Source organism: Camponotus floridanus, unplaced genomic scaffold, assembly GCF_003227725.1.
Source record: "Camponotus floridanus strain SB8 unplaced genomic scaffold, Cflo_v7.5 scaffold5, whole genome shotgun sequence".
Lineage (NCBI taxonomy): Eukaryota > Metazoa > Arthropoda > Insecta > Hymenoptera > Formicidae > Camponotus > Camponotus floridanus.
In genome coordinates this window covers 899299-924215 of record NW_020229658.1, presented here as the reverse complement: position 1 = coordinate 924215, position 24917 = coordinate 899299, and the positions used below count along the sequence as shown (strand labels likewise).

At 35.6% G+C, this 24917-nt stretch overlaps 1 protein-coding gene across 14 annotated transcripts in view; it reads right to left on the bottom strand.

The window, feature by feature from the left end:
* LOC105258630 (mitogen-activated protein kinase kinase kinase kinase 4) overlaps window positions 1-24644 on the bottom strand; it is a 28957-nt gene extending 4313 nt beyond the window's left edge. The window contains exons 1-19 of one of the 14 annotated variants that reach the window (XM_011269994.3): window positions 23695-24644; window positions 22135-22200; window positions 16801-16857; window positions 15420-15464; window positions 15055-15337; window positions 14539-14750; window positions 14201-14429; window positions 13858-14118; window positions 13345-13523; window positions 12869-12889; window positions 10953-11138; window positions 10587-10690; window positions 9775-9866; window positions 9620-9696; window positions 7920-8714; window positions 3901-4041; window positions 909-1122; window positions 598-818; window positions 188-505 (exon numbers count right to left, since the gene is read on the bottom strand). In XM_011269994.3, coding sequence (XP_011268296.1) covers window positions 188-505; window positions 598-818; window positions 909-1122; window positions 3901-4041; window positions 7920-8714; window positions 9620-9696; window positions 9775-9866; window positions 10587-10690; window positions 10953-11138; window positions 12869-12889; window positions 13345-13523; window positions 13858-14118; window positions 14201-14429; window positions 14539-14750; window positions 15055-15337; window positions 15420-15464; window positions 16801-16857; window positions 22135-22200; window positions 23695-23760 — 3567 coding nt within the window. In that variant the 5' untranslated portion in view covers window positions 23761-24644. The remainder of the gene's footprint in view (window positions 1-187; window positions 506-597; window positions 819-908; window positions 1123-3900; window positions 4042-7919; window positions 8715-9619; window positions 9697-9774; window positions 9867-10586; window positions 10691-10952; window positions 11139-12868; window positions 12890-13344; window positions 13524-13857; window positions 14119-14200; window positions 14430-14538; window positions 14751-15054; window positions 15338-15419; window positions 15465-16800; window positions 16858-22134; window positions 22201-23694) is intronic. The other 13 variants (XM_011270010.3, XM_011270030.3, XM_011270003.3 and 10 more) reach the window with 13 other exon arrangements.
* Window positions 24645-24917: the final 273 nt, after the last annotated feature.

Below are 24917 nucleotides of genomic sequence, written 5' to 3'. Positions count from 1 at the left end.
TATGTGTGTGTGTAAACGTGCACGTGTTCGTATTCTATCTACTAACGATAAATCGTACAAGGAAGATTTATCACCCAGAAACCTGCCCAATTTATGAAACGAGCAAATCGGCCAATAAATCGTGTCGTGTATATCCATCTCTACCTATCTACCTCTCCTATCCAATTTTGGATCCGATTTCTCTTACATGTTTTGGTAAATAAATATCGTAAACGGTGGCGGAATCCAAATCAACTGCGTGGAAGCCGTCGGCGCTACCGTAAATAACCTTTAACCTTGTACCCTCCTCAACCGTAAGGTCGACCAGTAGCGGTCTATGCGCGAGTTCGCCGAAAGATTTGAAAGCCATGAATTTGTGATACGGCTTTGGTGCCCAAGCGTAAATCTCTATGGAATCTTTCAGCGCGATCACGAGAAACTTTATCCTCTCGTATTTCACGATTTTGAAATGCACGGCACCTTGCAGATCGCCGACGTTAATCCAACCATTACGTCGCTCGACTTGCTGCAAATAAACAAATAATATTCGTGGTAAAAATACTCTTGCAATGAAGATCAGAAAAGGCAATCTTTACTGAATATATAAGCAAAACTTACGTCGCTATGACCGTCCGTCCGCAGAATTTTACTCTTCAGCCAAGACAAATAATAGACGCGTACTCTGTTCTTTTTACCGCTGATCGTAACGAGAATATTTTGACCTTCGAGGACCTCCATCTGCTGAAAACGTCTCCTGCTGATCAATTGATAAACTTTACCCTGTCCACTCCTGTCCAGCAACATCAAACCGTTTTCGGTGCCGATTAATAGATTTACTCCTGTAAAACGGTTAGAGATCGATACACAATTCGACAGAACTAAAGAGATTTTATGTTATAAGAAATAATAAATTAAGTAGCTGCACATACCCCATAAGGCGGCGCAAAGGATCTCGCTATTGAAACGTTTCTTGTATTTGCGTATCTCAGGTGTATCCGACGCTAAATCGTGGCTGGTAGGAGTTACGTTAACATTTACGTGAGACTCTCTTCTCGCTGGGCCGGCTCCGAATCCGAAAGTCAGAAAAGACCTCTGTTTCTGTTGAAGCGCAAACGGAGGTGGTGATTTCACCGCTTGTCGATACTGCAACAGAGATTACTCTGCCGTTTAAGAGATCCCGGGCGAAACGCGTCAAATGACACAGTAAAAAATTCTACTTTGCACACAAAAAGGATGCTAAAGTCCCAGAAAATGTCATCCAAACCAAATAAACCCGAAAACACTACTGGCAGAAAGATATAATCGCGAGAAAGTAAAGGTTTCGATAGTGAAAATAAAAAGAACACATGCAAAGGATAAACGAGGAAGTCGAGAGAGAGAACAAATCAGTCGAGTCAAATATGCGATATCTACATAGCATTCTTCCACAGACAGATATTACCTCGTTCGTAAAGTTAAAGCTTTCGTACGCTAAAGTAACATGAAATTAAAAAGGTACAGGCGCTCGCAATGATGACGAAACCCATAATGTCGGGGAGGATGCATTTGATAAGCAGATTCAAAGCTAGCAAACTCTGTGTTTAATGACACACACACCCACACAATTATTAGCTTATTTATTATCGCGTCGCGTCGTTATTCTCGAACACACTCAACGAGAATGAAACACTCGTAAACATCGTGAAACGCGCGATACATCTCGCACACGTTTGCCACGCACGTTTCACGAATGAGAAACAAAATCCAGAGAAAGGATAGAAGGAAGAGAGAGATGTGAGAACAAAAAGCAACGGTGGCCGCGACGGTCGTGTTAGAAATGTCGTCGTTTATATACCATGTGACATATCAAGAATCAAGAGAATAGAGGATCCCACAAACCAACAACAAAAAGAGGATAAAACGACCCGCGTACAAAAACTGGCATTCATCTCGCGGTGTGCATAATGAAAAAGATCAATGATCGAGAGCAAAGTAACACGAGTATATGCCCTTGTCTCCCCTCCGTCTCCATCCCTCGCGCAAACGCGAGGGCGGAGACGAGGGGAGGGGGAACAATGTTGAAATTGCGTAAATGGATGAATAGAGATACTTACATTGTAATTAGTATTGGGATTGGAATGGTCAGTAGAGGGCCCTGCCCTTCGGGTTAGAGCTCCCGCGTGTCCCACAACACACAACATAATCCTGAATTAGTCACGCTGACAACCGTATAATTGATCGCTTATAGGGAGATCGCACGTGAAACAGAGACATGGCGTGTGGCCTACGATTCTACCGATCAAAGCGTGACCGTAATAAAAAAGAAAGAAAAAAAAATTCCATTTAAGGAGGCCCGATTAACTCACTTTTGCGACTTTCACGTCTCTTCTTGCACGTGGATTGCCAATAAGAGAGATACAGTGCTCTAACATCCGTATATAATCGGGATATATATTACTCTTCGACGTAACTGATATATATCTTTTTTTTTTCTTCCTACAGAAACACTAATTATCTAAGATCAGGATACGAACGACGAAGAATCACGCTTGCGAGGAAATATCTGATTAATCGAGAAATGTAAGATAAAAGAACATATTTAGGGGTGTTGGGGTAAACGAAACTACCGCGTACGATTCTTACGGCAACGAATTGGGGATGTACGAGCCGTTGAATCGCAAAGGCTTTTCCGATATTGATCCTGATGAGAGATTCGAGTAAAGAGATGCGTACGCAAAAATGCGAACCGTTACTAGACTAGTGGTAACTTTCACTCTCTCTCTTTCTTTTTTTATCATTTTTTTTATCAAGAGCATAGTAGGAAATATGCGAACTCTAGAGCAACTCTAGAAATCGAATCGAATAATGTCTTTTGAGAATCTCCGCTAAAGTCAAACTCGCGGAATTTTGTTCAGCCTCTGCTAATATTGTACCTTCGTGTACGATAATTTTGTTTATGCACATAAGAAAAAAATAATGTAAAATAAAAAATCGTCGAAATATCTATATACCAATTGCTAAAGTTCATAATGAAATAAGAATGCAACTTAAAGGAATGAAGTAACAGATCGAGATACGTATAGTTAACAAAATGCACTTTGTAGGCTATCACGAACAATTAACAAGACACTGACACAAAGCATAAGCCGCCTCCTGTGTACGCAAACCCTCACAAACTTAAATAATATATATAAATATATGGAAATGACGCGCGCGATTCAGTTGACTCCACGTATTCGGAATTAAAAAGTATCGAAGCAAACGTCGAGCAAACTTCTTCTGCAAACTGTATCGTTTTACCGTCGTTGCCACTAGTCTCTCTGTTCACGAGAAGCCTGGGCGAAGTCTAAATAATATATCGAATCATAGGTTTGCGGGTAAGAACACAGTACCAACGCGCTACGTACCTATTTTGCGACGTATGCTTAGAATAATCGATGTGAGATAAATATACACAGTATAAGAACGTTTCTCTTAATTCAATCAAAAAGCATTACTTTTCGGACAATTCGATAACACGGAAAAAGCATTCTTATTATTGCTACTGAACGAAATGCTAGTCATCTAAGATCTCTTTATCAATCATTGTACGACGTTGTTACGTCACATCGCTCACAAGACTCACAAGTCTCGACGAGAAACATATAAATTTTGTGTATAATAAGATGGAAATATATATATATATAAAAATAAATTGTTTGAAAATTTGATGATGCACGTGCGCGCACTCGTACGTGGAAAGTGAATTTTGCGTGAATTTTGAATATTTAATTTTCGACAAAAATTGTCGGCTCTTTTCGAATTTTTTCGTTAATAATGTATTATTATTGATCCACATTCTGTATAATACATCGAAAGAGATGCACGAATGTATACGAGTGCGCGCATAGATCGATATAGAGGACAGAGAACATGGGATACATATAGACAGATGAATCTGACCTCTTCGCTAGTCGACTTGTCCTGTCGTTGACCTGGTGAGGAAGTCAAGAGATCCGGTAAAACCGAACTGGGTCGCGAGCCTGGGGACGAATCTGATCTCTGGAAATCACCTCCGCCTCTGGAACGATCACCCTCGCGATTCTGTAAATCAGCGATTTTCCATTTAATATGAGATAATCGAGACAACGACTGAAAGGAAAAGCGGACGAGATAAAGAGAAGGCTTGAGATCGGCACCTGAATATCTGTTTTACATTGTTCCCTGCGCGAAATTCCCTTTCTTTATATTCCATTTTTTACACCATATATAAAATTGAGATATTGAACTTTAAAGGAAATTAGTTTTTAATTCATCATATTTATGGATTCAGATCTCGATACTGCGATATAGACATAAGACAAAGAATTACGCTGATTAGAGGAATAGAATAGTAAGAGAAACAAGGATTAGAAGGGAAGTAATGTCGATGATATGAAGGATAATGAAATTACGTATGAAAGTGCAGATTATATCACGGAAAAGCGAAAAGGCAAGCAAAAACAATAAAAGAGCAGAAAGAGAACGAAAACGGCAAAGAACAAAGACAGAAAAAAATAAAAGCTATAAAAAACAAAAATAAAAAGAGAAACACAGAGCGAAATGATGTTTAGAAACTTACATCGACAATGCACATAAAAAAAATTATGAGTTAATAAATAATGAATTAATGAGATTAATTTGTTTTCTGAATAATAACGCAACAAGTTGTACGACTCTTGTACAGACATATATGTGTTATTGATCAATATGTGTAATGCAAAATATGTAGAAGAAAAACGCAGTTATGCGAATTGTCAATTAGCTAATCGATCATATCTAGTTGCTACATAAACTCAATCTCATTAAATGACATATTATCAATTCACTGAATGTTTTACATTAGTCTTTTTACGACGACATGTAGAGACATATATATATCAGAGATATTGTAATATATAAATTATTCTAAAACAGCTGACACATTATATATCAAATTCAATAAAAATGTAAACTTTACAATCACGTTACATAATCTCGACAAAGTGTATAAAGTTACAATAGCAATCAAAAATTAAAGACATACGCGTAAATAATAGACTATAAATAGATTATAAAAATAATAACTATATGTATATGCATATATATAGTTGCACGAATTAGTTTACCATTTCTTGTGCTTCTACCACATCAAAATTAGACTTACACTAGAGAGAAAATAGCTAATAACCGCAAAATTGAATGCAGCTATTGCTTTCGCTTGGAAATTGTACGATATTAATGCAATAATCGCGTTACACTCAATTTTCTTATAGTTAACGAGCGTAAGAAAGGGTATCTTAATTCAATATGTATCTCAGCCTTTCTCTAACGCACGTTAATCTCGATGAGACGACGATGAGAGTAAACATAAAATCGCTATCATGCCGAAAGGACACATGTAAGACGAAATAAAGCATGCTTAGCACGTGCTACAACACGAGTACATGAGATGATTGCTGTTCACGCACGCATCCAGTTTGGGCACAACATTTGTTTATTACTGCAAGCGTCATGCAAGACGGTGCTCGTGATAACAGTCATGGCCTCGTACGACGTTTATAAAATGATCCATCGTCACTCTATATTTTAATCTCAATCGCTTCATTTCTCTGAGATTTATCGTTCTATCTGCCTGAAATTTTCCTCTTCTCCTAATATTCGATCATTGTTTCGGAACAGTCATTGTCTCTTTCTTTCTTGCTTGCTTAATCTCTTTCGTGGTCAGAACCATGCAGAAAATATTAGAAATTGCGTTAATGTCAAACACACATTCAGGAAACACATACACGCCAGGTCGCGCGCGATTGTTGATCGTTATTAATATTATTCTCACGATTTTTCGAATCTGTCCTTTTCTTTCAATTCCTTTCTGTTTTTTTATTCTTTCTATCTTTTAACTTTCTCATTCTTAGGATGCAAAGATTTGGCTCGAATAATAAAATTTCTGATAAATTAATACGCAAAAGAACATGGCTATTGCAATATTAGTCTTTTTAGTATTTTAAATAGCATTTTAGTAATTTATATATTAATGTACATAAAGAGAGACAATAAAGTTAAAATCTATTCTATTGTTAACGATTATTTTTTATATCGTTCAAGATTCAATTAATAGGTTCATACGTTAGTCGTTTTTTAACAAAAAAATAAAAATCAAAAGATTAATTTTAAAATACAGGATCCTCGATTATACGAATGAGTATAAAATTATTAAACGGTTATTAAAAGATATCGGCTTAGAACGTGTAAACGTCAGAATTTAGATTTATAAAATGTTAATGCAATCTTTACGAACATCATGTCACGATTAAATACATACAATTACACAAGTGGTATTAAATAAAACTTGGAGGCATATCTAAAGCTCGAGGTATAATAAATATAAGAATTGAATTTCTCAGCTTATGTCTCAACAAGAAAGACATATTAACGTCATGATATTTTCTATGCAAAAAATACTTCAATTGAAATATTATGCTCTGAGAAGAATTTTATCGAGAGAAACGTTTTATTTTTTTTTTAAACCGCACTTTCGATTATTTATTAGTAACGGTTAGGATGTCAAAATAGATCCGCGACAGAAAACGACAGAAATATTTTTTTTACGTAAAAAAAAATATTAGAAATACGTTAACATAATCCGGGGAAATAGTCTTCGTGATTCACCATCACGAATTTTGATGCGTTCTTTTTTTTTTTGCCGAATCCCGCGACGTGTCGTTGCGCTGATGGTAACGACGTGTTGTCGAGTATCCCGAAGAAATTCCATGCGGTTAATCCTCAGTTCAGTCCCAGATTTCGTCGCCGTAGATGTTTGTCGTTTTTCTGCATAGCACAGTACGCATCACTCAAACAGTAGAGGACGAGGCTCATTTGCCGGGAGCAAGGATACAGCGATGAATGGAAGACGGAGGAGTTCTGATTTACGGAGTAGCAATTAATAATTCGACATCTCTCTTTTGATTTGTCGCTCGTTAATAATCCTACGAAAAATCCCACAACCATGTTTCATTAAAAAAATAAAGCATCAGAAGTTTACATTAGGTGAAACATTGTACCACGATGAATGTGAATTCAAATGAAACGCGCATTAACGCTACTCGGCAAATACGACACATTTGCAAAAAGCCTCCTTATTGATAAAGAGCAGAGGAAAAAGTGAAGAGGGTTATTAAATCAGCAGCATCTCTCCCAGCGAGACTCTCCCCCATGTCCTTAGGTGTAACAATAGGAACTAATAGTAGTAGAACACTAACAGTAGTGGTAGTAATAGCAGTAACAGGAGTGTTATTAAAGATATAACAGGAATAGTAATAGTAGTAATAATGAAATTAGTAATAGAGACGGTTTAACGTATTAACGATAATTTAACGTTGCGCTTCAATGATCTTCCGATATGTCGCTTTTAAGTGAAAATGACGAAAAGTCTAATCGAAATATGAGATTGTATTAATACTGCTAATGTGATAGAGAGCACTAGTAATTAATAATGTATCGCTACTATTGATTTGACAAACTTTGTGTAACTGAATGGTGAAACAGGAAAAATAAATGCGCCTAAAAGTCGAGCGTAGCTGATTTACTAGCTTTCTATGTGATTGGTTATGCCGTTGGATGTCGAAAAATCAGTCACGATGGTCTCGGGAGAAAGTGTAAAGAATCGAAGTGTCTACGAGCGTAGGCAATTTCGTTAATTAATTAAATATAATCTTGCTGATATTTTTTTTACAAATAAACAATACAACAATTGTAATTGACGAAGAAGAATATGATAAACGAGATAGACTCGATAGACACTTTGAAGATACATTTTTGGGGATGGACGAGGGAAGATAACAGGCAGAAAAATCTCGACAAGGTGATAAGAGGGGTAATTTCAGGCAAGCACACAGGCAGGAAGGGCTCGCGAAGTTATTTCGCGAAATTCGAGGGGGCTCGCAGGACTCGCTTAGGGGACTGACCTGGGTGACAATGGGGCTGTACTCGCTGGCCGTCGTACTGGCCGTGGACTTAATCGTTCCCGCATCGTCGACTACGGCAGAGGCCGTAGCATCCGAGGGTCTACAACTGCGTCTTCTTGCGTTCTCGTCTTTATCGCGTCCGAAATCGAACCTTCTCGCTTCGTGCCTATTACCGAAGACAATCTCGCTCTCGGTCTTTTCTCTCCTAGGTCTCTGGGGCCCCTCGCGATTCAACGAGAAATCCGTTAGAATCGGCTCTCCGGAGTTGAGGCCACCGCCACCGCTACCCTTCTTACCGATAATACCGGCAACACTCATCTCGCTTCCGCGTCGATTACCGCTAGCGAATATACTAGACCTCTGGGATGAGTCCGACGATTTCAAGTATGCCGAGTGTCTCGCGGACGGGAAAAAATCTGAGTTTTCGCGACGAAATGCGCGGGTGAAGGCGTTGGACGCGTTGCCCAGTTTCGAGTCGCTCTCCTGTCGCCTGTGAACCGGCTTCAATTGATGTTGCTTTTGGTGATGCTGCTCGTGTTTTCTTCGGGCCAACTGCTCCTGTCTCTTGAGCGTTCTTTCGTTAGACGAAGAAGAGCGATCCTCATTGGATCCGGTAGACTTGCTCGCTTGGCCGGCCGCTTCTTGTTGATGCTCCTGTTTCATTTTATCCAACTTTTCGTTAAAACCCTGAAAGAAGCGGGTGAAATCCCACTCCTTCAGGAGGAGCTGCTCGTCTATTTCTGAACGTCGGTTGCCGCTAGCCGTTGCACGATCGTCTGACATCTGACTAAGTTTCTAGAGTGCGCGTACGATGGCGAAGATAATGGTACGGTGACAGAGAAAAAAAACAAGAAAAAAAATGCGTGCGATAATAACATCGTGAAACGATGACTGTCAGTGAATGGTGGTGAAGTGTAGTGATATAATGTAGTAAAAATCCGACCATCTTTGTCACGGTAGTGAAGTTATGAGTAAGCTATGTGAAAATGAATGATAAAAGTTTCAAGATTAAATGTAGGATTATGCATGTAACAAAAGATTTATAAAAAATAATAATGATGATAATGCGATGCATCCGTTGCAGTTTCACTACCGTAACAATATAGTCTGTCTGTAGCAACGTATGTGTTGATCGGTCATATAAATGTGCATGGTGTATCGTACGACAGCGGCAAAAGTACAGACACAAGGCAGTGCACGGTAGATGCACCGTATAATGCTGGCTTGTAATATATAAAGTCCAGTCCTGACGAGTACATGGAGCGAAACAATGAAGGGAGCGGACAATACCATTGAATTAGTCCCGATTATCTCTCAGTTAACGTACGTACATATTGCAAAAAAAAGAAAAAAAAGACAGATATGCATCACAATCGCTCATGTTTCCTTTTCTCCGTCAAGTCTGATCTTTCAGTCTCGCGTTAATAAAGATTTTGAAGCGAATAATGTTGTTTAATTAATGTAATTATGATACTTATCGAATATTAACTTTGATGAGAAAGGAAATACAATCGACTGTTTTACGCAAACTACTAAAACGTGATTATACACAAGTATTGTACAAGTTACATAACAACGTTATATGGAAACTTCAACGATATACCCCGAAACGAAATATATCCGAATGGAAGATACATAAAAAATATAAGTATTGTAATATTTTTAACCTGCATCGCAATCTTGAAGGGAAAAGTACTCACTCGTTTCATGACTAGCGTACGATCGCCCGATTCTTCTTCATCGGGGGTTGGCGGAAGTGGACGATTGGGTGCTCCTCCTATAAAGATTAGATAAAACACGAATGTTGAATCAATCGCGCAGTGTGTCATTAGTAGTGCTTCTTGAAAGTAGCTACCTTTTGGCTTATCTTCATGGTGAGAATTTTGGGCATTATGTGAAGACGACGACGATGAATCGGACGACGGTCTGAAAGGAGAAAATTCAGGACTGCAGCAGTAGAATTAGAGATTACAGCGGAACGATGTAACAACGGATGAAGCACACGTAATGCGTTGTCGATGTTGTAAGGCGAGGCGAGACGGGACGAGGCGACCAAGACGACCATATGACACGAAATGTCGAAGCGTAGGGTAGGCATGATGGAAGATGAAACGAAATGACATTAGTAAGATTAATACGATACACCGCAATCACGTTCTATTCTAGTTATTATATTATATTGTAATAAAAGCGTTAAAGAACTAGCTTTGTATGATATCGTATGATTATTGTTCATTACTCGTCTCTTATTAGGAATAACTTTATGGTGAAAATAAAAAGTATTGTAACTGCAATTTTAGAAAGTGTCTTGTAATCGTTTTCGAAAATCAAGTGCATTATTATAAAAATTACATCTTTTCGAAAAAATAAAGCTTCGCATATTAACTTAAATGTAATTTCTTTCAGTTCTAATTTCAAAAAAATACTAATATATACAAACAAATTTGAAAAATTGTACATTATTCGTATAATAAATTATTGCACTCACAATACTTTTCATTAGAGTTATTGAATTAATACATGTTAATTACGTATGTGTTTAATTAGATGATAGTGGACTTTTAACATAGCGAGCGATATTCTTTACAAAATATTTCCAAATAAAAGATTTATTATAACTGTTATAATGATCGATTGAAGGTTAATTTATGAAATCTTTTTACTTACAGCGGCTTTGGCGGATCGCTAGCCAGCAATGTACCATCGTTTCTCAAGTTATTTCCTCCAGCATCTTCGAGATCGTCATCGCTATCACTCTCGATCGACAGGGCCTAGAACGACAGAAAATGATATATCACTTTTAGAGCGTCATTTTCGCACTCGTGTGACATTAATTTCTCTGCATCTTTCTTTGTATACTTTTTACCTCAAAGACTCACTAGACGCAAAGCGATGTTAATGTGTCTCTCGCGCAATGAAAAGTAGAAAGAAAAGAAATGTAACAACAAGGGAAAAGGGTGGATGCAGACATAGTAAATTTTTGCTGCCGAAATATCAATCGTTGTCACAACAATCGTGGCTCCAATCGCTTACTTGATCAAGTATACTGGAAGATTGCGGCATCTGTTTGTTGTTCTGATCGTTACCACTTGCAGGTTGCACTGAATTCGACGTAGACGAGGCTGCAAGGCCCTTATGTTGCCTGTTTGGCCTTGGCGGGGCCTCGGGGCCCTGTGACACACCAAGCTCGATGAGTTGAGCAGCCAGTATCTCCATGTCCTACCACCCACACGCATACACGCACAACCCCGTTAGTCACTGTTCCGAGACCTTTGTGAATCTTTTGCTAGAAGCCATTATCGAGCAGGCAAACAAGACAGAAAGGCGAGGAGAATGTCGAAGGGAACATAAAGTTATATATTTATAAGCGTGAAATACTATCGACGCTCAAATAAAAACTTTAACAGGATAATTCCGAAATAGATGGCTGTACTTTATAGAAGCATGTTTTATTCGTGTTAAGAAGAAAAGGCATCTGAAAGTTGCTGGCATTAATAATCATTATCTATGTGTTCAAACGCGCTTACGAACAGAGATAATTTATTTCATTATTATATATCGCATTATTAGTTTCAGTAAGTTTTGTGTGTCAAAACTTGCTAAATTGTCTTTTATAAAATTTTATCATGAGGAAACAGCTTAATTAAAAAAGAAAATAAGTCATTACTTTATCATTTTTTTGTTCTTAAAATGAATAGAATACTCTTCCAAAGTATTTCAGAATCATCCTGTATATGTATAACCAGCCTAAACGCAACACGTTTAATAAAACATATTATATTAAACTACAATTTCTTAAAGTAAATCAAAGCTAAAGTAATAAGTTAATAATTTCAATTTTCCATTTTCAATGGATAAATTAACAATATACTCAATCTTTATATTCATTAACAATAGTCAATTTTTATATTCACATTATAGCATCTGCCATTTAAAAGATGAGAGAGTGATATTTTATGATAATAATAAAATATAAAACGTGAGAATATATTTAATAATATTACATTAATCTTAAAAACTCCAAAAATATATTAAAGAAAAAATTCTTTCTGTATCATATTTGTTTCTTCAAATTATACAATTATGTTTGTAACATCTTTTCATCTTCAAATTTAAGAGAATTATTCAGATATTCTTTCTATTTTCTTTTATATATCGATTGTTAAACGTAAACTAATCAAATTGTTGCTTTACTTTAATCATATGCAATTAAACATACATGTTATGCTCATATATATATTTTAACAATGCAGTAACAAAGTCATTATTATTTCACAAAACACCAACCAACGTATTGTGTATATAAATCTCAATATATACAATATATGTATAATCTGACAAGAAAATTCAATTAAACGATGAATCTAAAAGCCTAATATGGGACAATGCAAATGGTGGATCAAGCAAAGGAACATTAGAAGGATAGACATTTGTTATTATAAAACAGACAAATTTAATAATTAATCAGTGCATTCTCTATAAATCCCAGAGTATTGTATGCGTAAATATTTAGTTTAAATATTGATAAATCTATAGAATCTATTTTTTATTTTACTGCGGAAATAAACTTATTCTAAAAAATTCTAAAGAAATGGATTAACTAGAATTATCCTTAGTTATAATATATATTATCTTACACAGAATTCTATTTATTATTTATATGTAATTTCCATTAAAAATTAGATTTATAGATAAATCAAATAATATTTATATAAATATTCCATTTTAAGAAGGAGATGCTAGTAATAAATAATAGTATTAAAATAAATATTTCTCTCTAATTTTCATAAATTTATCAATGAAATAATTAAGAATGTATTTTTAAGTCAAATAAATACATTAATCCTTGCACTGATTGATTATTATTAAATTATCTGCAAGCATTTGCAGGAAAGCGAGTTGTTAATACATAAGAGAGAAAGAGAGATAAAGTGTGCGTGTTATCTTACCTCTGGTTTCTTCGGTGGCAGCTACGGTAGGTGTGAACATAGAAAAGAAATAAAAACCAAATACATTCCAAATTCAAGTGCCAGGAGCGCTTTTGTGTACTTGTGTATATATAATAGAACGCATCAGCGTGTATGCCAATGACATTACGCAATAGGCGAAGTAGAACGCGTGCAATGGATACGATAAAAATATATAATATATCGCAAGTATATAGAAAAAGGGACATATAAAGTGTGAGCTATGCGTTTATATAGAAAATATATACTTGTATCGAGAGATAAATATAAATTTAAGGCAAAGAACTGCAAAGAAAAGGAAACGACAGCATATGCCTTTCTACAGATCTGGTCATCTATATATTTTGTCTATTTATATGATAATTCTTATTTGCAAAGTGTAATGGAAAGAAGGGACAATTGGCTTGGATAATTAAGAAAGGTCGGAGGATAAGACAAATTTATTCACAAAAACTTACCATAGGTTTAAAAACACTGTTCCTTTGAGGCGCAGGCTGTCCTCCGGATCCTCCACTACCTCCTCCTCCAGTAGGTGTCTGGTGATTAGAAGGCGGTGTAGATACTTTGTGCGGTTGCCGAGGATCATCCCTAGGTGTCGGAGGTAATGGACGAGAGGGAGGTTGCGGATCTGGTACCACTATTCGTAATTATGCTCATGTTAATAATGCAAAGACCTTATAAATACTCCAATAAAGTATTAAGAACAATTAGAAATTAATATTAAAATTATAGGCAAATTATAAATACAAAATAATTGACAACTACCTAATATAATAAGAAACAAGCGAAAAGCGTAACATTATAAAAATTGTTTTAATTAACTCCTCAACAATAAATTGCTCAATTGAAATAAATTATCTTAATTCATAAATTATCTTAATCATATATTATATCATCAATTGTGATCATATATTAAAATTTTTTCTCAATAACATACTATCGACTTATATAAATTATTTTATAAATCATACCTATAAGTCTGTGCGGTATAGCGGGTCTTGCGGGCGGTCCAGGTTCTGGTACCTCTCTCTGAGATCTGTTTCCTGGTTTTTCTTTAGCAGCGGGTGCTTGAGGAGGTACATCCTGCGTCAAAGTCCTGCCTTCCTGAATTTGTTGGAAATTACGGCGCAATGTGTCACCTCCAGGTGCCTGAACTATGGATGATGGTTCGCCTGCCAACGCTGGCTCGTCTTCTTCATTTTCACTACCGCTATATCGATAGTCATCTCTTTCTGTAATGAGTAATGAACATATGACAACGCGCACTGTACTCTAAACAAGTTTCAAAAAGAATTTTGCTACTAATTTTCGTACCTTTCTCCTGTTTACGCTTTTTACAGCGATCAATGTGATCTTTAAGCTGTATTCTGACTTGTCTTTCCGTAGGTTGGTCCCGTATAAATGGATGTTTGAGGAGTTGTTCCGTATAAGGTCTTTGATGGTAATCCTTAACTAGCACCGTTTCAATGAATCCATGAAACTTTTTGGCCCACTTCTTCGACTTGAGCCGCGGCGGTGGATTACGAGGAATCAGAAATAAGGCCTGTTTAACAATATATGATCATATATAGTGACATAATTTTAAATATGAGAATATCTTTTACTATGTAAAAATAAGTTTAATCATCAAAATTAGTAAAAAAAAAACTCACTCTCATGGGATGCAGATCGCAGAGTGGAGGTTGTGATTCAGCCATCTCTAAAGCGGTAATTCCGAGCGACCAAAGGTCGCTTCTATTGTCGTAAGTGGCGTCTGGATTTTCGTCACAAGCAATAACTTCTGGTGCCATCCAGTAAGGTGTACCAATAAATGTATTTCTTCTACCTATCGTTCTGTCCAATTGTGCACTAACGCCGAAATCAACTAAAAGAGGATATGATAATATAATTACTATGTCAAAATGAAATATGTCACATAACAAATATTAAGTTTGTGCAAAAGCTTCATTTTTTAAATTTTATTTTAAAAATAAAGTAATTGATTTAATCTTTTTAAAAAGAATATATATTGTTTTCTTTTTTAAAGAAAAAACGTGAACGAGAAATTGAGAAAATGTCAATAGAAATATTTTAAAACTATGTAATATTTTACTTTTATTTTTATTTTAGGAATACAATATGAATCTTTTGCATTTCAACCTAACAATTTATATTCAAATCGACTTTACCAAGTTTGACTTCCGCATTGTCAGTCAACAAAACATTTTGCCCCTTAATGTCCCTATGGATGACTTTATTGCTATGAAGATAACTAAGTCCTCTCAGTATTTCTCGCGAGATATAGGCTATCCACTCTTCTTTCAAGCTTTGACCCTTTGTTGACTTGACAAGATCCGTCACGGAGCCAGCTCCACAATATTCCATAACCAGCCATAATTGATCGTCTTTGCCGGGTGATGACTTCTTTACGAAGGCACCGTAATATGTAGCTATATTTCTATGATTTGAATACTGAAATGAAAGAAAACTCATTTGTATTAAATTATTCCCTCTGATTTGTATTAAATATTTTATGATATTTATACACACTTACCCGCTTGAGTACATTTATTTCTAACTTAATTTCCTCCTCTTCATCCTAAAACGATAAACAATTTATTAAAAAATTGCACGATCTTTAGAAGACTAGTAGAGGATTTTACAAGTTATTAAGTCGGAAATTTGCATCTCTAATCCGTTCTACTTGTTATATCTGTATGATTATTTAAAAACCATATTCAATTATAAATTCAAGCTATTTATATACATAATAATTATGAGAAGATGAAAATATTGTAACATAAGAATAAAATTTATAATACAATCATCGAAAGACAGATAGATCATACTATACTACGAGATAAAATCAGAATGAGAAAATTTCTTTCAGTTATCTAGAAAAGCAATCTAACGTTCTCGTTAAGTAGGTAAGTAGAGTCGAGGTTTAACTCGTGCGTTACGTGAGAGAAAAGAAAAGAGGGCACTCGCAAAGAGAAGTGAAAGATAATTATATCGCTGAATTCCGATTTAGCATCCGTCAATTTATATGAAAAAAATGTTTACGAGTGCAATATAGTAATGATAATATTATAACATCTCTTAATTTCTTTGCTGTAGGTATAAATAGAACAAGAGAACGAAAGAAAACTCTCCACCCTCTCTCCTTCCTGTTTATCAGGAATATTCCATTACACAAATATATCGCTATGAGATGATCGTATCGCAATTGTAAAATGATCCCTTCATAAATTAAATTAATGAAGATGATAAAAAAAAATAATTTCATTGCGCAAATAACTTATTCGAGTATTAGACGATTGCAAATATTTAATTAAATATCTAATTGTTCATTTTATTCAATATTTTATTTAAAATTCAGAAACAGATATGTCAATTTAGAAAATAAAGAATAATTTTAGAAAATAAACAATAATTTGCAATAATTTTAGGCGAAAAAAGCATTACTAAGACATATATATATATATATCTGCCTGGTTACATAACTAATTCTAAATTCTGAAAAATGTCGAATCATCAAATCTCTATCACTCATAAATTCATAGAAATGGTCTTTGTCTTCTATCGGTATGATAATGATTCTCTAGAATCGTTTCGTATATCGTGTAGCCTTTTATGCGTTTCCTTCATACTGATAGAAACTTATCTATCTGCGGTTGCAAGACGCCGACATTACATCTCTTTTCCAAAATTGAAAGGAATCTTTCCCGAGATCCGTAAATTTCGCGTAACAGAATCTCGTACACTACGGAATGACTGCATCATATTTTACTCTCGCGGGAAACTCTTCGTATTTCCGAGAAACCGATCTCGCGACCGCAATTCTAACTTTTCAATGGTGAAGTGAAACAAAGTGCCGTAACATTGTGAACCTCGCGAAGTGAGAAAGTAATTAAGCTGCGCAACCGAATACTTGCCTCCGTGACGTCCATGACCTTGATAGCCGCCAGCTGACCGGTCTTGGTGTGTCGACCCTGCGGAGCAGAAAAGCGCATTGTCATTATCATTCGTTAAACATCTAAGACCCCGAAGCACCGAGATGATGCGGGGTACGGGCTTGTACGAAAACTTATCTCCTATAAAGTTAATCATCGGCTATAAATATCCTCTCCATAACACGCTATTACTTATTCGCGCAAATTAAGCAGTATCGACTCCCTCATCGTTTAACCTATCGATAAAACAACCACCTACGGTAGTTGAACATTGAATGGATTATTAAAAGAGAATGACGCACATGCTGCAATTGGCGCGAAACAAAACGCATCCCCCGCATCGTTATAAGCATCTCATTTTCTCTCTTTGTCCCTCTAGCAGCTGAGAGACAGAGCGAGCAGGGTGGCGAAAAAAAGCGTCACCGCACTTTTTATGCGCCTTCGGCCTTTTTTCAACTACAAAGCCGCACGCATACAAACGCAACCTATGCGCGTCTCGACCGTCTATCTTCTCAAAGAGGGTCGGCCACACGGTCTCGCTCGCTCTTCGGCGAAAAATTTTACTCTCGCACGCCTCTGAATCTCCACCTACGTGTAAATGTTACTTGACGTATAGACCTAAAAGTTTTCGATTCTAAGCGAGGTGAGAAGCCGAGGAAGGACACGTGATGCAGAAAGAAGAGTTTCCTTCAAACGTTATTTTATTTTTTAAAATCTTTAAAAAATCTTTCTTCTGTTATTTTGGTAGAATTCATTTTTCTACCAGGCAACGTTTCAATAGGAAAAATTAAGTTAAACGATTATTACGTTACACGACGGTTATTACGATAACTATTAACGGTTATTACGATAACTATTTTTTACAGTGATAATACCTGACAAATTATAACATTACACTAGTATTATTGATTGTCATTATTTCGATAGCAGCTTATTTTCTCGAAATATAAGTAACAGATGGTCTCCGATAGTGTTAAGAAAAATAAATAATAGGAAGATAAAAATATAATCTATGATAAACACACTGTGTGCATTCAGTTTATCGATACATTAATAAATGTGACATTTAAAAAAAATGCGATGTCTTAAAATATTGATAAATAAGAAAATGAGACAAAATCATTTCTCGATTATTCCTGTGTCAGCACGAACAAGTAAAAACTTATGAAGAAAATCATCTACCTGAATAGTCTTGAAGTGGCACGAATCAATTGCTCGGAAGTGACGTTTGAATTGTAAAACGCATTCGATCAAATCATACATATGTATATAGTAAAGAGAATGATTATTTAATTAAACTAACAATATCATGTATCATCATTTTTTTCTATGCTTCGCATTCATATATTTATAAAATACATAAAATATATAAATAAAATATACTTATATATAAAATATATCTATATAAAAAAGAGCGAAAGAGAGAGAAGAGAGAGAGAAAGAGAAAGAATATAAATGTTATAAATATTTTGTGACTGCTCTCACAGAAGTAGTTACATTTATTGCAACGTTTTGAAATATGAATTTATTAATTTTATTTTTTTGTCAAAAACTACTCTATGTCATTTGAAAAATTTAACATGAATTTCTCCATTCTGTTAGATACTGCTCCAATAACTCAATGCAATATGTATGACATATTTATTAACCCGCACGTGCGTTAATTAAGTTAAAATTAATAATTCTTTAGAAATATGTTCAATTTATTATTTTCATATAAATATTAAATATTACCTAATGTGCAAAATTTTATATTAATTATATTTCCTAATGTTGAAAAATTTTAGAATCTCAAAGTTATTTCAACTCATACATTCATACATATAATATCAAGAAATTAAAAAAACATCAATTTTTTTTTTGAAGAATGTTCGTATAAACTTTACGATAAGTTTAATTATAAACTCTAATATCGAATATGCGATAAAACATATAAAATTGTACAAATACTTATACAATTATTGTAAACTTTATCTGCGATTTGCTATGCATGTGAGCGTTATGATTCACTCTCGTTCTCGATAAATCTTGCATTCCAATGTTCATTGTATTTTATTCAACTCTATCTTTTTTTTATTTAAGTAAATATTTTACATTTCATATAAAAGAATTTTTTTCAACTTTCTGATAAGAATTAAATAATTTATCTCCCTCTTATTTCATAAAAGAATTAGCGAGAAGCGAAAATGCACTTAAATCTCTTTATTTCTGTGTCCAATTGAATCAAATGGATTTATTTTGCTGCGGTTAGTGGCATGACGAAAAAAATCAGTATGATTCAACCAGATTTTGCCTAAAACTGTGAACGGAAATAAGGGGAACAACGAAAAAGATTAATCAACGTTGAATCAGATTCTTTTTAAATTAATATAATCTTATCAATCTTTGGATTCTTATAAATCTTAAGATAGTATGATGATTCGTGTGCAAGATATCACGCGCGCGCGCGCGCGCATCACATTCGTCGTCGTATTCAAGTTTTCACGCACACGCGTGCGTGTTCGGCTCATTTTGTGCCGTCATCGGCAACGGGTCATCGTCCTCGTCCTCGTCCTCCGCTTCCCTCTCGTTCTCTCTATCTCCGCATAGCCCGAAAGTAAAGCGTTTAAAGAGCACAAGTGCTACAAGGTGGAGGAGAGATGCGAATGCGAATAGGGGATACGCAATAGGGGATACGCATCTTGCGACCGATGAAGGCGCGTTTATAAAATTTCTGTGCGAATCTTTTTCCCTTTTGTTTTTCCCAGATCGTCCAGACCCGAGTATGAATTTTCTCCACCGGTCATCGTCAAAGTGAACCAAATGAGGCGAACGAGCACGATAAATGCAGCCGGATCGTCTGGGTGCGGATAACGTGAATTAATTAATTGTGCCAGAACAACTTTCATTTTGATATCGTTCTCGCGGAAGAGAGAGGAGAATTGCCATCGGTAATATTTCTCTCTTTCTCTCTATCTCTTTCTTTTTCACCATATTTATATATTATATTATATTATATTATATTATATTATATTATCGTCTTTATCGTTTATTTCTTTTCGATATATAACAAAAATTATTTTCCGTTTATCGAAATTAATTAATAATACTAGGACCTAGCGTCTAAATCTTGCCATTTTGACATCGATACAAACGTAATCTACTTTGAAATTTATATATAAATGTAATGCATTATAAATTGAGGTTTTTTTTACTAATATAATAATTTTTAATAGTATTTATATAATATTTATATAAATATAATAATATAAATATAATTTATATAAATTTATATAAATATAATAATATAAATATAATTTATATAAATTTATATAAATATAATAATATAAATATAATTTATATAAATTTATATAAATATAATAATATAAATATAATTTATATAAATTTATATAAATATAATAATTTTTATAAATTGTGTGTTATTTGTTTTTTGAACTTGCATTTGTAGATATTTCATATTGTAACATGTAACTCTCATCGTTCTCTGTTCAAATTTTAATCCCTCTGCATGAATAATACATGTGATTATGCATGTATGATTTATAGCAATAAGTTCGGTTGTACTCGGTTATTATTTTTTTTTTTCGTTGAATGACTGTCAACTCTATTTAAAATAAAAGCTCATTCTTTTCTAGGTATGTTAATAATACAAATTATATATAACGTGCTTGCGTCCTTGCATCCTTCCGGTCGCGGAATTTTCAAGCTATTTCTATTTCTCTCTTTCTTATACGATCACATTGGGATATTCTCCCAACCACAGCTCGTCAAGAAGAATTTTTTCGAAGTGAATCATCATCGTTCTTTGTTACAGGTGAGGAAGAAGTCTCTTTCTCCTCTTTTTCCCACACAAAACTATCCACATCTTCAAACTATATTTCAACAGAAAGTATACATTTTCTGTCACATGTATAATTTTATAAATATGCTATTTTCTCTTATAATTTTCCAAATTGTTTGAATTATTTTGTGATAGGTATGTTTGAAAGGCGAAAGAAGGCATTTACAATTCCAAGTGATATGTCTATCATGAAAGAACGAGACAATAACATCAACCGTCTGGATATTTTCTGCAAGATATAAAACTGGAACGAAAGGAACTTGTCGCGAAAGACAACTCGTATAAGAAACGGAGAAAGGCAATTTTTATTTCTTGTAAGCATTTCTGCTGTGTGATTCATGATGCTTGCTTCTGAACTCGCTAATTCAATCGTAAGTCAGCTCTCGATATGAAGAAGACATCATTATCTTTTTTTTTTTTGATACAGCGCAAGAAAACGTTTATCGCGCCTTCTTAGCATAAGGAACCTTCTTATGTTTATATGCTGAGGTGTAAAACGAACACGAGTATACCTATCGCGAGAACGCAACGTAATGCCACGCTACGTATCACCTTAAACATGAAAGTTTCCCACGCGCAAGTAATGTGGTACACAAGTATAGATTTCTACAGAACGGATACGAGACCCGCGATAACGTACTTAAAACGGAAAACAGACATGTAGTATAAGTATAGGTCCTGATAGATAAGAGTTATATAGATTACTCAAACGGGAAATACGATAACTAATGTATAGATATGAAAATTACACACGTGATCCTTAGATATGCGAAATGATTTAGAATATATTATGCATTATAGAATATAAATTTTACGGGTATGACAAAAGAAATTTTTTACGCATTCTCAGTTGCCCAAACATCGATATCAATTTTCGATATCATTTTGTCAATATTATGTTCTAAAAAAATATCATAACTTCACGTAATTTTATTTATGTAATACATTTTGTATCTCCATATTTTCTCTAATAATTCCAAGAAATTTTAGAAAGATAGTTTTTTTGAAAAATTAACGTTGCAAATTCTTTTTATCGATATCAATGTGACAATAAATAATTGTGATTTTCAAAATCATTGTGAATCTTAATGAAATATATTTATTTATTCGAGAAAAAGATTTAAAAGAATTTCAAGACTGTTACTCAGAAATAATATTTAGATATGCGCGAAATTCTTAGATACGTTCTCTTTCTCACGGAGATATTATTCGCGCGTTATCAGCATTTTCTTCCTTCTATCCTATCATTTTGATGTCTACTTATTAATTTAAAATATCACAGAAAAGGTCGTCACGCCAACGTGAAATCGATAATTAGCGAATCGCAGACATAGGTGGCAAAACCAGTAAATAATCAAATGTACTGATACTTATATGAGAGAAATAAATATGAAATTATCTCCTACTAAATATTATGTAATATATGTATTATATTTGAGTAGTTTAATGAGACGAATAATTTTCAAGTTACTCACTTTGTAAACTTGGCCATAGGTTCCATTGCCGACCACTTCTATTAGTTCAAAAATTCCAGCAGGCTCCTAAAACACAAATAACTAATTAATACTTGGAACATATAAACACTACTTTTCATCATGAAAAATAATATCGAGTTTGCTGAATCGTTTTGATAAATTTTTGCGATTATTACTAGCGTGAAAGTGTTTAAAAGTTGACTTCAAAATTTTCTCTGGAAGAATAAAATGAGTAGAAATAAAATAGTATTGAAAAGAGACAGATACTTTTCGACAAGATAATTATTTATTAAAGTGAGAAAAGTCATATAAAAATCATATGTAAAAATCATAATTGAATATACATATGTGAAACTTGAATAATAATTCAATGAACTCTGATATTAGGTTTCTCCATGATTTCAATCGTCTAACGCGTGATCAATAGTAAAAAGATAATATTTCTATAAGTTTTCGAGTACATTTATCGATGTTGTTTATCTTGTAAATCTTGAATCAATATATCGTGATGATTTAATCTATTTTTGAATAAAAATACTTATATAAAAGAAATTTTTCCTTTAGATACAAAATCTAGTAAAATAAATATTTATTTTGGCGACAAATTTGAGACCCGAAAGTAAAATATAATTGTCAGCCATTTTAAAAGCAGACTGCGACTGAATGTGACATTAGATCATAGACGTAAAAATACAAATCGAAGCGTAACACTCGACAAAAGTATTCGATGTTTATAAATCACAACGTATCAAAACGAAATTGATGCGTTTTCAATCAATGTGACCAACTATTCGTTTTTTATCCTCCAATTTTGTATCTAATTAAATGATAATTTTGCATCTACTCTAATTTTACGCTTTTAATAAAGTTTTATGCTAATATTCGAAATGAAGAAAAAAAATCAATTTTCTCTATTATTTACTTTTTTAAGACAAAAAAACGGAATAATTTATTTTTCACGAGATGACGTCTCTGTCAGATTGTCAACGAGTATCGCTAGACGTAGTCTTTATTTCGTATACATATCATCGAGATAAATTTATAAGATGAAATTGTCTTACATAAATCTTCTTACATAGATTTTACAAAAAAAATTAATCGATAATCATTTGCAAGAAATATCAAGACTGATGCAATCGAATCGACTCTGACAATCGCTAATTGTCAATGATGATGTGCACGAATGCACCAAGAACGTCGCTCGATTTTTTCCACCTTTACGTCTCGACCACGCGACATTAATGACGCGAGAGAGAAAAACAGGAAGAGAGAAAAAAATTCAAGGAGAACGTTCCTCTCTCTCTCTCTCTGCTTTTCCTCTCATCGTCACCGTCGTCGTTGTGGTCGGTTCTCGCGAGGTTAATCACCACGTATAATAAGACGCGCGTGACACCAGGCGGGTCCGAAGGAAGAGGGGAGGAAGGGGGCGAGAGGAGGAGTCAGACCGGGTTCAGGTGGACCGGGGGTCGCCGGGACAACGCGATGCACGCGGTTGCGCGACTCCTCGTCCTCGCCTCGCGCGAAACGTCGCGTCGCGGATTAATCCCTGTATTTACGAACCTTCAGAGCGTTCAGGTCAATGTCGTCGAGCGAGCAGTTGACGCTCGGTGCCAAATTATGCGCCATCTTGATATACGCCGCTCGCGCTCCCTCGCGTTATCTCTCTTGTCCGCTGCTTGTCGGGGCTCGCCGATACTCTGGACACCGACGAGCGAATCTATCGCTTGCTTCTTCTCCCTCTCTATCTCTCTATCTTCCTCCTTCTCTGGCGGCTATCTCTCTCTACGGCTCGCGAGCCGAACAAAAATACGAGGGCGAGAAGAGAGAGAGAGAAAAGTGCGCAATCGTTGAATTTCACTCGCGTGCACCAACACTTTTGGAGAAGCACCGACGAATAAAGCACTCGGCCGATACCTGACGTACGGCTACGCGACACCTCGCGACGACGATCCGCAGGGAGGAGACACACGCGGAATGGTGACGGCGCGGCACATGGCGCGCGCGAACACACCTAGGAAGTGCCCGACCCGAAGGAGAGCGAGATATAAAATAGCGGAGAGACTGTCAAACCGACTCCATCGCGTTTCCTTTCTCGGCTTTTTTTCGCGAACCGACGAAGGGTGCGCCAAGTTCGATATAACGCGGTCTCTTTCCTTCCCCCCCTTTCCCTCTCTCTCTCTCTCTCACTTTCTGCGCCGGAGAAGAGAGACGAGCCCGAGACCCGAGACGCGAAGAGCGCCTAGCACGCCTGGTGGATACTGGATCACTATATCGTCATAACGGATGCGAGAGCAAGAGAATCGAGAGCCGAGACGGGCCGAGACGAGCCGAATCGAGCCGAGCCGAGCCCACACGCAACGTCCTTCGCGTCAATCGCATCCGTCGACGACCGCAGACTGCACCGACTGACCGACGTTGTGCACTGCCACGGATCGCGCACGTCTCTCCCCCCCTCTTCTTCGTCTTCCTTTCACGCTCGCGCGTGCGCACCGCGACGCATCGCTCGTTTTATCTCTGTCCATCCGTCTTTGTGTTTATGCGATTGCACACCGCTAAGCGTTCGCTGACGTCAGTCAATTGGGCTAAACCAACATGGCGACCAAAAATCACACACCCAAGAATCCGCGTTGCTCCCCAAGCTTACTACATTGTATCGCATACATACGTATGTATGTATGCGTGTATGCTTACCATATCACTACCCCGTATGTATGTGCGAGCATACATTCGTATATGTAAATACTCTAAGCTTGGAAAGTAACGCGCATCATCGTGATATCTAT